Here is a 16,314-nt window from a genome sequence, read left to right on the forward strand (position 1 = left end):
TTTTATTGTCCTCATTTGTAAGTCGCTTTGGATAAAAGCGTCTGCTAAATGACTAAATGTAAATGTATAAATATTGTTAAACATCGCAGCATATGTTCCGCTAATAACAATATAAGAATTTATTAGAAGGTACTATGATAGTTTAACAGCCCAAAGTGGAAATATAAGGGGAAATGATAGTGAGAGCCTGTTTTTTTTTATAGTGTATATATATATATATATATATGTGTGCGTTTTATATGTATTTGTGTGCGTGATTTTTTTTAAATCTTTTTTTTCCCTAAACTTTTTTTTTAATCTGTAGCCTAACATCAAAAACAAATCTTATGAAAAAAATATACTACTGAAACCGAGTCCTGTTATGTAATACTGTTTTTTTCCTTGATAATGACCATTTGAGCATGCATGCATTAATGTGGAAATGCTTCAGTTATGTAATTCCTTTATTTTCCAATTTTCTTTGTGACAAAGTACAAATAACAGGTGTCAAATTTGTTAAGAAGTCACCCAAATTTTAGTGTCCATAATTTTAATAGTTTCCTTTACAGTTGATGTCCGCAATATCCTTGTCAGACAATATACATATTTAGAGTAAATAAAAAAAATCTAAAGTAAATCACTTCTTTAATGCTGCACAATCTGTAGATAATAATGAAAAATATATTTAAATCTGTTCTGCAGTTTGCAATCCTAAACCGCAGTCTCGAGTTTTAAATAAAGTCTATCTAATTCTCTTGCTCCCCATACTACTTTGAGGCACTTATACACTGAAGAGGCGTTCTTTGTCATTTAAGTCTGTAACAGATTGAACTAGAAAATAGTGTTATGTAAAAATGAACGAACCTTCTCTGGTTCCAACTCGGAACCTTTCTGTCTAGCAGCAATGGAGAAATGCTCTGAGTCAAACATGATCTATGGCCATTCTAAAGATCACAAGCATAGAAAGGTTGTCGGAACCTATCGCAAAAGGCAATATTCACCACAGTTTACAGCTTTCACTCATAATAATGATGACATCTTGATAAAAAATGGAACAGCTTCACCACTTTTACAGCAGATATTACAATGCCAGTGGCTTAAATGTGAAGTGCATGGTGAATCAAATCAGATCTGTATTGGCTATTGAGCATTTAAACAAAATTACAACACAAAACATTTATACTTCCAATGGAATATAGATATATATTCTGTATCAATAAAGCATATGACAGTATGGAATGGCACTGTTACTATGGCAACAAGGTCCCTATGAAAGTTTGGGATTAATAAAGAAGTAATTCCCAAGAGACCCCCTCAGCTACCAGCATACATTCTCCAATCACTATGTACACACACAAGCACTCTTCACAAAGTGGACAATCAGATTCTCTATGTATTCTGCAGGTAGTCACTGCCCAATAAAGCAATAAAGTGAAAATAACACTTGTTATCTCCCATCAATATCAGTCATCACTTGTATTGCTGATCAGGGTCCAGCTTCATTCCACCAATGATGAAGGCAACACCATTGGGCCGAATCTTAAGGCAGCAAAACATTCTTTATAAACCCATTGCCACCTATGTATCTTACCTCATCACTTTACAGTAGTTCATCTAAGGCCATATCCAAAATATTAATAACATACAGATTGACACACAAGTCCTCTTGTCCAATGATTGTATAACATCCGTCCACATCTTTAAATGCAATGCTGACACTCTATCTGCAAGAGTGTGATTACGCTGATTTGTGCCATTAAAACTGTTTGATAGTTTTTAATAGTGTGCATTTATAGTTTGTAATTGGCATGATCATGAAGGTGAGGATACTGAAACACAAGTACATTATTTTCAACAAGTATCGGTCAGTTGATTGTGTCAGAAAGCCGTACTGGCCATGCTGCCAGGCGCAAAAAGCCGGGACATTCCATCTTGTGAGGACTCAAGGTGTCGATGGGCCATCTTCCCCTCCTCACCTGCAATTAAAACAAATGAAACACAAATAAGAGACATTGTCCTTCTCTCTAAAATGCCAATACCTTTCAGTCAATTAATTTGTATGCATTTAATTAAGAATAAATTAATAAAATCACAATTAACTATTTTTTTTATAGTATTTTCTTTAGCATTTTGTTTTTGAATTATTTTATACAGACTGCAAAACTTTTTTGGCAGATTAAATAGTTTTTCAGCTGAGAATAAGTATAGAATTGTACATTCAATATAGAAATTTTGCAAACTTTTAAGATTTGATCAAATTCCCTGAATCTTTCAGTATGTAAATTCATTTTTAAATTCTCTGATCTTTGCAATTTTTCCATGGCTCACTGTTGGAACACATTTGGAACACATTATTTGCAGCAAATCCATTCTTTCACTTTCATTACTGATCTTTCCTTCGTGTGTCCATTTCCTCTGGTTTAGTCCACTGCTTACCTAGCACAAGCAGAGCTTGTTTGGCAGCATCCCTCACATCCTCCTTATCTGTCCGGCACAGATACACCAGCTGCTCGATGCTCTCTTTGGCCTGTGATGCACAAACACAGACAGCAGGGCACTTTACTTAAAGTCCTCCACAAACACTGATGTGTGATGCTGCATATAACCTGATTCCCACTCAGATTACTAGAGCACATCTAACCACCAATCTCTTGATGTTATGCAAGCATATATATATATATATATATATACACACACACACACAGTGTGGGAAAAAATAAACGTTGATTGAGTGGTGCTGGGTTTTTGAGGAGAGATGTTTATACATGCATGAACTGACCTTCAGGCATGCGAGTGATTTACATCCACACACCCGCGTCTCAACACTTTCATCCTCCAGCAACTCTAGACAGCTCACCAATGCCTGAGACAGAACAGTAATGAGAGACACTGAGTGGATCAAATCAAAATCCTTTCTGAATAGCAAAGCATTACAACTTTACTTTGCACTTAATAGTCACGATTAAGGATGCACCATTATTAACCCTTGTGCTGTGCATAAAAATTCCTTTATCTAATTTGGTGTTCTTGGTGAAAAATGGCCGGCCTTTGAATAATTGATTGTAAATGTCTAACTATGCTAAACTATCAACAAATTTTGGATTCAATTGTTTGTCAACTTGTTTTCTTTCAGTTAGCACAGGTTTTTTTATTTCTTTTTGGAACTGACTGGTAGTATACTCTTAAAAATAAAGGTGCTTCAAAAGGTTCTTCAAGCGATGCCATAGAAGAACCATTTTTGGTTCCACAAAGAACCATTCAGTCAAAGGTTCTTTAAAGAACCATCTCTTTCTTACCTTTTTATAATCTGAAGAACCTTCTTTCGCCCCAAAGAACCTTTTGTGAAACAGAAAGGTTCTTCAGATGTTAAAGGTTCTTTATGGAACCATTTAGACAAAAAGGTTCTTCTATGGCATCGTGAAGCACCTTTATTTTTAAGAGTGTAGGCCTCATTGAACAGCTGACGCACCTCAGTTTTTGAGTGAAAAAAGCATTGCATATGAATCAAATATTTGGAAATAATACAGCATAATGAGATATTTATAAGAAATGTTTTGTAGGCAAGTCATTTTTGATGAAAGATGGTGTGTAGAAGTGTAGAAAATCCCCCAAAAAACAAAATTATCAATTTTTAAATGATCAATTATCAGTTTTTTTCTAAGCTTTAGTCCAATGCGATAAAAAAAAAGAAAAAAAAAAGAAAATCCTCTCGGGGTCAAAATTAGGGATGTGTCCGAATAGTGAATCTGAATTCGGAAAGGCACAGAAAACGAATAATGTGTTCTACGGAAGCCCTAAAGGGAATAAATATGAGATGGGAGGAAAAAATATATTTCAATGCTTTCTCTCGCAAGTATTTCGTTGGGTAATTATACTGTATATAAACTGCGGGCATCAGGAAGCCGCTATTAACATGCGGGGCATTGAAATCGCTTTTGAATGCGCACTCGCTTTTTACTTTCACTTTCGAGATTCGCGATCACACGTACTCTGTGTATACTACGAAGCGCCAGTACTTACCACACATTTCACAAGATTAGATTTTTGTCAGTGGTGCTCAGGATCTGCAAATCATTCGCCATTGTCCTATCTGTCATCTCTCCTTACTCTGTTTATGTGGTAATTGAAATTTTATGTACTGTAATGTAACAGGCTACCGCTAGCAAGCGGCTAACCATGTCCCTTTAATGGCTTCGTAAAACACATTATTCATTTTCTGTGCCTTTCCGAATTCGGATTTACTATTCGGGCACATCCCTAGTCAAAATGACCGAAACACAACATGAAGGTTGACATTCTGGCCGATACCAAAGCGGATCATTATTTTCATGTTATGACAGATAACTGATAAATAGTCAATATTAAAATTCTATAATGTTTTGCCTAAATACATTAAAAATAAAATGTGAAACTAAAAACTAAAATCAATTGTTTTGCTACAAGTGAATTTAGGTAACAACATTATAAAGTACAGTATGAAAAACGCATTTTCTTTCTGAAATTTACTAAAGATTACATTTAACAGTGTTGTGATATTAGTTTATTATTTTTAAAGATTAACTTCAAGTGAGCGTTAGTTATTGTAGTATCACTGATATACTATTATAGTTCTTGTTAACATTTTGAATTATTGAATTGTTTTTATTTTAATTTGAAAGTTTAAGTAATTTTGTTGTGTATTTTATAATAATTGTATTTTATTTTAAATATATATATAGTTTTTTGTTTATTTTTTTTGTAGTTATTTAGTACTTCAACAAACTAAGAAATAAGAACTGTTACCTTGCCTTGTAAGCGTTTTATATTTTATTTTATTTAAGTTAATGTTTATTTTATTTTAATAGGGGAAATTTAGCATTTAAAGTGGAAAACTTTGGAATCATTTTACAGATTTTTAATGTTTATCATGATCTTAAACACCATGTGATCTCATAGCTTATACTTAAAAGCTTATACTTAAAGTTGCGACATTACTTTTGTAGAAAAGTATTTTGCTTTTATTTGTGTCTATACTTTAATATTATATTTTTTAAATGTGGGAAATAATAATAATAAATAAGTAGGTGTGGAACTTTTGAATAGTGGTGAATAAATAATAGTCATGGATGTGGAAGTTCACAATGTTCATTTGACCTTCACTGCAAATCCGCTGAAATAGTCACCTCCAAAAGTACAAACAGGAGTTTGTAGAGTCTGCAGGAGGATCGTGAGCACATATCTTACCCTCTCTCTGTGGCGGGTTTGGTCAGCTAGACTCCGCAGCAGGGAGCTGGCTGCACTGCACACTTTCCCCCTCGGATCCCTCAGCAGCAGACTGACAGCCCGCAAGCCCTCCCTCTTCAGACTGCACTCTGGAGGCTTCTTCAAAGATTTTACCAGAACATCCTGATCTCCAGACTGCAGGCACTGAACTAGCCACACTGCAGGAGAAGGAGAACGAAAGAGAGACATGGATGAAACAGATACACTGCTGAGAGAACATTAGGTGGGGGAGGACTGGAAAGATGCACCAAGAAACCACAATGACTGAGAAGTGGAATGGGGTGATAATAGGGGCGTTTGGGATGGGAGGGGTTGATACCACAGATGTGTAACACAATCACTCTTGCTAATGAATGTTTGAGCATAGACAAGAATAGTCCATTAACTCTTAAGTGGCATTCAAACTAACAACAATCTGCAACGACCAGACATTTTCAATGAGAGTTCTCAATTTCCATTGATGTGATAAACTTCCGTGTAAACTGGATTTTGCATTCACATTACATTTCTGATGACAGTCTCTCTCAAGCATCAAGAACAAACTCAAATGAAAAATGAAAGTGGCTTTATTGTTGGTATTGTTGGTGTTTTTGCTGCTGAATACAGTGACACTAATGGTGAGCTATACTTGTTTTTTTAAGGACCTGCTTAAAAATATATTGTTCAATTTATGCTTAAAGTGATAATACAAATAATTATACTGTTCTTCAGTATTTTTAAAATATGTTTCTTATGCTCACCAAGTACGGATATTAAAAATACAGTGAAAACAGTAAATATTATTACAATTTAAAACAACTGTATTCTATTTTAATATATTTACAACAGCCATTACTCTAGACTTAAGTGTCACATGGTTTTTCAGAAATCAGTCTAATATGCTGATTTGGTGCTCTGGAAACATTTTGTCGTCTTCTTATTTTTATTCCAGGAATCTTTAATGAATAGAAAGTTAAAAATAGCATCTATTTGAGACATTACTATCACCTTTTGATCAATTTAGTTTGTCATTTATTGGAAAACAAGACAAAAATATAATTTTATGAAATAAATGCATGACTTCCGGTCTGTTTGTCGCTGCTAACTGCTGTCCATGTGAACAGCCCATTATATGGCACTCAAATATACCTTCTTCAGCCAGCTCAGGAATGTGTGTGTCCAAGTCATTCACCCCCTCTGCTTCCAGGTAGCTCCAAAACTGGAAGAGGGTGAGAGTCTCTTTGGACGCACCTCCTGCACGCCTGGGCAGCTTTCTCTTCAGGATCCGCTCCAGCAGACGCAGAAACACTAACACACACACACACACACACACACAAGTTCAGTGTCACAGAGTGTCAAAGAAAATCTGATTTAGTGTATTGAAATGTACACACATGGGGTCATCAGAAACGATTAGCAGGATATTAAATCCTTCCTGGAGATGAAATACAGGACGTTATGGTTAAGGTTGTAATTTATGTTGATTGTACAGCAATTTCAATTTAGAAACCAATCTCCCCATAACTCATTTACAGTGCTTGTTCATGCATTAATATACAACACACACACATACCTGTGTCTGTGAAACCAGCTCCTCTCTCAGGGAGTCTGCTGGCGTAAGTGTCGCTGAGTGCCTGTAAGAAGGCCTCTGTGGAGGTGCTGTAGACACTGCAGCCATCCGTGCACTGCCGCCATAGCAACACAGCCCCTTGGCACTGATCTAACTGAGGAACAACTGCTCCGACATACAAAGAGAATGTGGGAAATAGAGGTGGTTGTGAGGAAAAACTTGTGACAAAATATGTGAAATAGCATTCTGTTGTATAATAAACGATCTGTGATGCATGAAAAACAATGTATGAACATTTGCAAAGAAATGAGCTCACAGGTAAGATACAACTTAAACACCACAGAGATGGTATGTTGTATAGTCTGATGTATAGTCAACAGAACTAAAGCATTATAACAGTTAAAACACTATAATCAGTGAGACTCACCCTCCTCTGGCTGGATGACTTCGCCCCTCGAGTCCTTCACAACCCATCGTATGAGCTCAAGGACTCTTGCTTCCCTGAGAAGTCGGTCCAGAGCGTACATCTCCCCACAGCGCAGGGGCCCGAATGTGCCTAACCTCTGTTTACAAAAACAAAACAGAGTATGAACAGAGATGCTCAGACACTATGAAAACACTTAAAACTTAAATTCATCTATGAAATGTCCAACCTATATATATATATATATATATATATATATATATATATATATATATTAGACATCGATGGTTAGATTAACATTTTTTTATTAAATTTTAAAGTTTATGCTCACCAAGGCTGCATTAATTTTATCAGCAAAAACATTAATGTTGTGAAAAAATGTTAGAATTTAAAATAACCATTTTCTATTTTAATATATATGCTAATTAATAAAATAAATCCTATTTAAACACATATATCAAAATAGATATATATTGATAAACACTAAAATTTTACTTTTAGACTACTTTTTTGGACATACTTTATAATTATAGACATTATTATTATTATTTATTCAAGAGTTTGTGAAGTTTTATTTGTTTTAACATTATTTTTGTATAATACTTCTGTTGGTTATAATGTATTTATACGTATGTTCAATGCCTTCGAAAAATGAACTGAATTCTACACACATTCTCATTATTTCATGTTGTTCCCCCTATATATGGGACTAAGGCCCAATCCCATTTCTACCTCTTAGCCCTTCCCCTTTCCCCTAACCCTCCGTTTCGCACATTCACGTGAAGGGGTAGGGGTGTCTCGATTCTCTTTTGGTTGGAGGGGTAGGGGTAGGGGTAAGGGGAAGAGCCAGGTAGACCTTCAAACAAAGATTTTTCTGGACCACACTTCAAACGAAGGGGTATGAATTATCTCAGCATAAACCGGCTACAGCGGCGGCTGCCCAAGTGAACAAAAAGACACATAAATGTAAGCATTTTTGGCATTAATAAAGATTTTAATGAAAAGTAATCATTTGTTTTATGTTACATTCAATTGTGAGTTCATATTTACGGTCATGTTATTCAAAGAAATGTTTGCAAAAAATCACTAAATTTGCTAACATCATATCATTACAGACTGCACCATAGTGCCACAAGTTCCACAACATATTTTCATGTCTGATCAGGGCGATAACCACTGTAGACATTGAGGGGGGCTAGGCCCCCCCCAATAATTAGAAATAGCTAAACCCTTTTCTCAAATATTGCTAAATAGAGAGAGAGAGAGAGAGAGAGAGAGAGAGGGCGATTAAAGTTGCATTTACGTGCGTCTCTCTTTGAGTGAGTTTACTTCAAAAACAGCGATTATATCCTCTCATTGCTGGAGAATATAATGTAGCGATTCAGTATTTAAACTGTTATTAATAAAAGTCATGGGGTAGCGTTAACAAGTTTCTTTGCTCCTGGATGTGTGAGCTGTGCGATCTCTGATATGTATGTGTGTGTGTGTGTGTGTGTGTGTGTAGAGGTCAACCAATTCATCGGTTTTGCCGATTAATCGGCACCTATAGTTGATTGGCAGAACTATCGGTTATCGGCAAAAATCAATGCCGATAGTTTTCCGGGTTGCGTCCTTAATCATTAATCATTCAATTCATTAATAAACATGAATTTATGGATTTAACTGCACTCATGCCACCTCTGATCCTCATTAAATGTCTGAAAATACACCTACAAGCCACTTTTGTGTTCTTCTGTGCTACCTCTGTACAAATTAATTTTAATACTGATTTCATTCGATTAGTAACTTATTCTTCTTATTCTACTTGTTCTTATTATATGGTTTTATCTAGAATTTTTAAAAAGCTTATAAAATATATATTTTTTAAAAATTTGACATAAAAGATGACATACTTTTAATAAAGATAGAAAAATGCCAACAAAATAGAATAGTAGAAACAAAATTCTACTGTAAATCACTTTAAGGAGTCAAATATCACCTCGTAATGGGAAGGCTATTTTTTTATCAAATTTTGGTGCTCCTAAATTTTTGACTGTGCTCCTAAATTTAATAACTTTAATGATCAATATAATAATTAATATTAATATGTTTATTCATTTACAAAGTATGGTTCAGTACTGCTACTGCTTTTTTAAAAATAGTAAAGCTCTGTTTTAGTTTTCATTTACCATTTTAAAAACTATCGGTTGATTAATTGGTATCGGCCAGTGTGGTCCAACCTAGCTATCGGTATCGGTAAAATCCACTATCGGTCGACCTCTATGTGTGTGTGTGTGTCAGTAAGCAGCACTTTAATATAGAACGGTAAGGCTCTAATGCACACCAGCACACCAGTATATTGTAGGAGCTAGATGACGTATGATGACGTGTAACGGTGTAGTAGTGGTGTCCCAATTCTTAGGGGAATATTTTCACCCCTACCCCTTGACACTCTGTTTTAAGGGACAAGGGGAAGGGGTAGGCAGAGGGGTAGGGGAAGGGGTATAAAACAGAATTGGGATTGGGCCTAAATGTCCATATCTAGTACTATTAGACTACAATAACTGACCAGCAGCTGCGAGCTGCAGTTCTTCAGATGAACCAGCAGGGTGTGATCTAGAGTCGGGCAGCCTGTGCTGAGCGGGCCGGAGGGAGTATCCCAACACCTGGCTTCACAGCCCTCATCCTCTCCTGCACTTTCCACAGCCGCTGGATGCTCCTCTGTGCTGTATCCGTCACAACACACATGAAAACAAACACACGTCAGAAAATGGCAACACAATATATTCAGAAAAAAGTAAAGAGTTGGGATTGAACATAGATAAAGTTGTGAAATCAGTCACTCAAACTAACGGTTGTCCTTCAAGTCACTAGGTGGCAGTAGTGTAACATAACATTATAGAAGCAATGCATTTTGATGAAAAAACCTTGGTTGAACCTGATTCCTTTTTGTGCTATAAAATATCATTTGACCGCAGAAAGGTGAAACATTTCTCAAGTTCTGACCTGTCTGTCACACTCTGCCTCTCACCATCCACCTCCTCCTCCTCCTCCTCCTCTTCCTCCAGGTCTGATGTATTAAGGAAGTCAAAGCTCCCTAGAGCCATCTCAACTGTCAAACTGACACTGGATGAGCGACTACGACTCTGTACCTGCAGATACACACATTTGCAAAAAGAAAACTCTATCAATCTCTTTAGTCTAAATAATTACAAATGAAAAACTCTTGATTTTAAAGTATATAATGTATCAGTCATTAAAAACTACATTTAAATTGTTAGCTAGAAGAAACCCCAGAATTTAATGTTCAACTAATATTAGTTGTTTACATGATATTAATGACTTGTAAAAACAAGCAAAAATAGTGATGGAATCCAATGGAAGTATATTGGGGCAAGACTTCACACCAGAATAAGTGTCAAAATGCACAAAAGTACAGCCACAAGATTGTAAACATGAGGCTTGTGTGATAGAATAGATAACTAACCTTGTCTGTGCAAGTTACCTCTAATCGTTCATCAAATATGCACATTTCTAATATTAAACTCTCGTGAATACATTAAACAAAATACTTCTAAGGAAAATGCAATACTGCAAAAGCAGTGTTTGTTTGTTTTTACAAATAGAGGAACAATTATATCTGTTAATTCACAACATGACACAGACACTGTCAGTAGACAGTTGACTTATAAAACCTGGAACATTAATAAGGCCAATTCTGGAAAAAGAGACATTGTGTTTATTCTATGACTAAGCTAAGTTTTGCCGGGAAAACCTCTCTGTAGACACAGGATGAAGTGGTTAATAGTGAAAGCAAAGGGCACGTCTTTGATGAACTCTACTGTTCCACTGGTGAAGACCAAAGTCTCTGGACCCAGACTCGGATCTGAGACATTGATGGTTATCGTGGGGCTTGGATACAAGCAATACCCAAAGGCTTCTGTGACCAAAACATTGAGAATATAAATCAGCCAGGAAGAGTTACACCCTAAGTCTGTGAGCCCTCACTGCAGGCTGGAAAGGACAGTTTAATGCAGCGTTTTCTTCACTTTCAACCTCTCTGACCTTCTACAACTCATAAAAAGGTTTCGAATTTTGATCAAAGATGGTGATCTAGACATCTAACCTGATGTGAAGGCAATGGTGCATACTGATTCTCAAAGACACAACAAATGGGTCAAATTAAATACAAAAAAATCATGTGGTGTAAAAAGTAATAATATTTTCCACAAAAATTCAATACATCTTGAGTCTACACATCATGATTACTAATTTCAAAATGAAGATTTATGGTTTATAAACATTCATATATATATATATATATATATAATACAGTGGGGAAAATATTTATTTAATCCCCTGCTGATTTTGTAAGTTCACTTACAAAGAAATTAAGGGTCTGTAATTTTTATGGTAGGTTTAATTTAACAGATAGAGACAGAATATCGACCAAAACAATCCAGAAAAAAAACATTATATAAAGGTTAGAAATTGATTTGCATTTCAGTAAGTGAAATAAGTATTTGATCCCCAAGCAACAAGCAAGAATTCTGGCTCCCACAGACTGGTTATGTGCCCATGTGGAACACAGATTAGTCCTGCCACTTTAAGAAGTTACTCATATTGTCAGCTCGTTAGGTGTATAAGACACCTGTCCACACAATCTGTATCTTCCATTACAAATTATAATATATATATATATATTATAATAATAATATATAATAATAATATATAAATAATATGTTTTTGAGGATGTTTTCTTCTGCATGTTGGTTGCATCGCATGACATAGACATTTTTTCCTTTCAAATATTATGTTGCCGTTTCAAATATTAAGTAGTTTTGGTAAGTAATAATAAACAACTATGATTAACTACAATACGGATTTCTTTTCAAGAAATTCAGAAGGTTTTTCTTCCAGGATTTTTTATCACCCTGACATTTTCGACTAGATGTTACTCAAAAAAAAATTATAAAAGGACATTTTAATAAAGAAATTCAAAACACACTCTTCAAAGAAGAACCGTTTTGAAATAGCTTGAATTGCTTTTTTTTATATATATTTGTGAATAAAATAACAGATCCGGACCAAAAAAAAAGGCATTTTACTGACACTAAACCACAACAATAAGGTTCAGCACTCACTGTTAGCACCTCCTCCAACAGCTTCAGCTCTTGCTCTAGGACCTGTAGTTCTGGGAACTGGCCTCTGTAGTCATCAAGGGAGGACAAAACGGCACCAAGGGCCTCCTCCAAACCACTGTCTGCTGATTGTCCCTCCAAATCATCCATGGGTCTGGTGTCTACTACAGAACCAGACTTCTCTGCCAGCAGGTCGTCCGTTTGTGTCTTTGTGAGGTGTGGCTCATGAGAGGAATCAGTCCTAGGAGCTTCGGAGTCCATCTGCTGGGACAAAGCATTAGCACTGGGGAAAGAGTCTTTGTCTCCACAGGTGGGCCTAGACGTGAGCTCTGTAGCTTTTTCAGAGTCACAAGTTGTGGTTTCTGCAGGAGAGCTACTTTCTGAACAGTTGAGTGGCTCAGCGGGACAGGATGACTCACTCGTGGAGGGATCAGGAATGGGGCAGATCTCCTGAGTGTCTGGTACTACAAAACATAGTTCTGCTCGGTGGGGCATATCCATGGCAATGTCACTTACAAATACCGAAGAGACCGCTGAAGTCACTTCATTGGCCACCAAAGATTCCCCAGTCAGTCTATCTGTCAAAACACCATCTGTGCTGTTCTCGCTGATGTGGCTAAGGGAGCGAGAATAGCGGGGATGGCCATTGGGCACTTCCTGTTTCACGGGAGCCTCAGTGGTGACCGTTATGGTGGCCGTTGGTTTCTTCAGATCCTCCTCCTCTTCTTCCTCCTCCTCGTCCTCTTCTTTCTTTTTGGCCAGGTGGGTGGGAGTAGAGGTGGCAGATTCACGGGGTGCAAATGATATTTCAATGGCAGGAGGAGCAGTTTGTACCTCAGGCTGTACTAAGTTTTTGTGTGCATGGCGCATTCCCAAGGAAAGCTGAGGACTGGAGGAATCGTCAGAGGATTCGGAGGAGTTTGACCATGCCGTTCCGTTCTCCATCTCCTCTTGTCTCCTCAACATATTCTAGAGCAGAAGAAAGAGATTATGAGGACATAAATGATTATACATTATAAATAATTTACGTAAAGACCCTTTCACATGACTCAAGGTAATGTTCCTCAAAGCATCAAACCCTTTGGAGCAAAGTTGTTACAGCGTTCAAATTTCAAATAATTTCACCTTTCAGCTATCTAAATACTCTGAGTTCAATGGACAAAGCTGATGACATTCACTACCATTCAAAAGTTTGGGGTGGGTGATATTTTTAAAGGTTCTTGACAGAAGTCTCTTATGCCTACTAAGGCTGCATTTATGTATGTAAAACATAATGTATGCTAAATGTAATGTATTCCTGTGATGACAAAGCCGAACTTTCAGCAGCACAAAAATTTACATTACCATTCAAAAGTTTGCAATCAGTGAGATTTTGTAAAAAAAATAAAAAAAATAAAAAAAATATGGATATATATCTTGTAATCACCAAGGCTACATTTATTTGATCAAAAATACAGTAAAAACAGTAATATTAAGAAATATTACAATTAAAATGCTCTTTTCTATTTTAATGTATTTGAAAATGTAGTTGATTCCTGTGATAGCAAAGAATTTTCAGCAGCCATTACTCCAGTCTTCAGAAATCATTCTAATATGTTGATTTGATGCTCAAGAAACAATTTCTCATTACGATCAATGTTAAAAACAGTTGTGCTGCATAATATTTTTGTGAAAAATGTCATACTTTTTTTCAGGATTTTTTGATAAAGTTTGAATGCCCGCCCAGGATTTATTTTGAAATAGAAATATTGCACATTATAAATGTCTTTACTATCACAGCTAATTAAATATATATATATATTTAAAACTAATGTATAGCAAAAAATCCTGAAAAAAAAAAGTATGACATTTTTCACAAAAATACTATGTAGCGCAACTGTTTTTAACATTGATCGATAGATTAATTAAATATATATATATATATATATATACACACACACACACACACACACACACACACACACATTGTTTATATACATATACAATACATTGTTTTTCTTTTGATGAATGGCTTGACGACTAGAGTGAACTAGCTTGCCTTACAGAGACTTTGTAAAAATATCCTTCATGATGCTAGTGTTGAAGCCCTGATGGAGTCATGTGAAAGGCCATAATTTCATACTCTACTATAAAGTTCACAGTGAGAGATATATGCTAAAATAATATCTGAGGACTGTGAGCAGACAACAGGCTTTTTTTTGGAGGGAGAGGAGAGGAGAGAACAGTAGGATGATAGGAGTGTGTTCACTGTCACTCAGCATTAGTGTGTATCTTTGGACACGGAGCTTCATTATAGTGGAGAGCAGACTGGCGTCAGGCCCAGTGAACTAACACACTCCCTGCTCCCTCTAATTAACTTCCCTCACTGGGCTAATGTGAACACCCTTCAAAACAATAACAGCATCAATGAATGCATTATTGATGGCTGTAGATACTACTATTGTCACTCACAGTTGGACAGACAACGAATAACATCACACACATTGTTTATATACATATACAATACATTGTTTTTCTTTTGATGAATGGCTTGACGACTAGAGTGAACTAGCTTGCCTTACAGAGACTTTGTAAAAATATCCTTCATGATGCTAGTGTTGAAGCCCTGATGGAGTCATGTGAAAGGCCATAATTTCATACTCTACTATAAAGTTCACAGTGAGAGATATATGCTAAAATAATATCTGAGGACTGTGAGCAGACAACAGGCTTTTTTTTGGAGGGAGAGGAGAGGAGAGAACAGTAGGATGATAGGAGTGTGTTCACTGTCACTCAGCATTAGTGTGTATCTTTGGACACGGAGCTTCATTATAGTGGAGAGCAGACTGGCGTCAGGCCCAGTGAACTAACACACTCCCTGCTCCCTCTAATTAACTTCCCTCACTGGGCTAATGTGAACACCCTTCAAAACAATAACAGCATCAATGAATGCATTATTGATGGCTGTAGATACTACTATTGTCACTCACAGTTGGACAGACAACGAATAACATGCACAAGAATCTGATTTGCTCTATTTAATTAAAGACAACTGACAGTAACTACAGGACACAGTGGAAATCATCACTACAACAACTATAATTTCCTAGACAGACAGCAGACACTACTCATTACCAGAAGGACCATACAAACCTGTTTTTGTCACACCTTTTCAGCCAACTACTGACTACAACCAAAGCTACACAACTAGGTCTACGGGCCGACCGCACTTACATGGCTGGAAAGCAGAGAGGACCCCAGGCGGACCGAGGTGACATCGCTGCATGAGCAGCTCTGAGTCAGTTTCTCTGTCAGTGTGTCTCTGAACACACCCAGTAAGGACCAGCGCTGTTTGGACATCATGCTCCGTGGAGCTGTCTGCACGCAGTCAGCAGGAGAGCATGAGAGTTTTGAGCGGGCTAACGCTACATAACTTTTGAACTATGGTAATCTGTCCTAGCAAGTTATGAGCTTTTCAGACTTCCATTTTCATCTAATTCAGCAGAGCTGACCTGAAATGGAGCCATTATATGTTACCATGACCTTGAGAGATTAAGATGCTTCTGAGAAATGACTACTATTAAATCTATGTGGAGCCTATTGTGCTAATTTAAATATTAAGAGGGTCTGGAGAACTGCGAGATCTCCATTAGGACAAAGGAGAGAGAGATCTGTGGTATATTGACATTATGGTGGTGTGCACTTAGCAGCAATGTCTGGCTTGAATCAATTCATATTAAATGCATCATTCTTGAACATTTCAAAAGCAAAGCACATGAGTTATGAAAGCAGATATAGTCTAAGGACATTAAATGTCTGGGATTCAAAATAAACCTTGAAAGGGTTAAATATTACAGGTCAGAAAAATATAAAAACAATATGCTCTTTGGATCATTTTCAGATCATGCTGGAGAAAATCATCACCAGGTCTGCAACAAACTTGAGAAGTTCATGCAGCTAGTTTGCTGCTGTTTTTTTTTTTTTTTAATACTTTAAACAAT

At 36.5% G+C, this 16,314-nt stretch overlaps 1 protein-coding gene across 1 annotated transcript in view; it reads right to left on the bottom strand.

Annotated features, from left to right (window-relative positions):
- Nucleotides 1–392: 392 nt before the first annotated feature.
- LOC107701034 (protein FAM65A-like) overlaps nt 393–16,314 on the bottom strand; it is a 39,053-nt gene continuing 23,131 nt past the window's right edge. The window contains 11 exon segments of the mRNA XM_016502950.1: nt 393–1,955; nt 2,416–2,506; nt 2,759–2,842; nt 5,203–5,399; nt 6,370–6,528; nt 6,794–6,955; nt 7,218–7,353; nt 9,763–9,919; nt 10,200–10,345; nt 12,338–13,303; nt 15,548–15,691. Coding sequence (XP_016358436.1) covers nt 1,858–1,955; nt 2,416–2,506; nt 2,759–2,842; nt 5,203–5,399; nt 6,370–6,528; nt 6,794–6,955; nt 7,218–7,353; nt 9,763–9,919; nt 10,200–10,345; nt 12,338–13,303; nt 15,548–15,691 — 2,340 coding nt within the window. The 3' untranslated portion in view covers nt 393–1,857.

Source organism: Sinocyclocheilus anshuiensis, unplaced genomic scaffold, assembly GCF_001515605.1.
Source record: "Sinocyclocheilus anshuiensis isolate Anshui unplaced genomic scaffold, SAMN03320099.WGS_v1.1 scaffold1862, whole genome shotgun sequence".
Taxonomy (NCBI): domain Eukaryota; kingdom Metazoa; phylum Chordata; class Actinopteri; order Cypriniformes; family Cyprinidae; genus Sinocyclocheilus; species Sinocyclocheilus anshuiensis.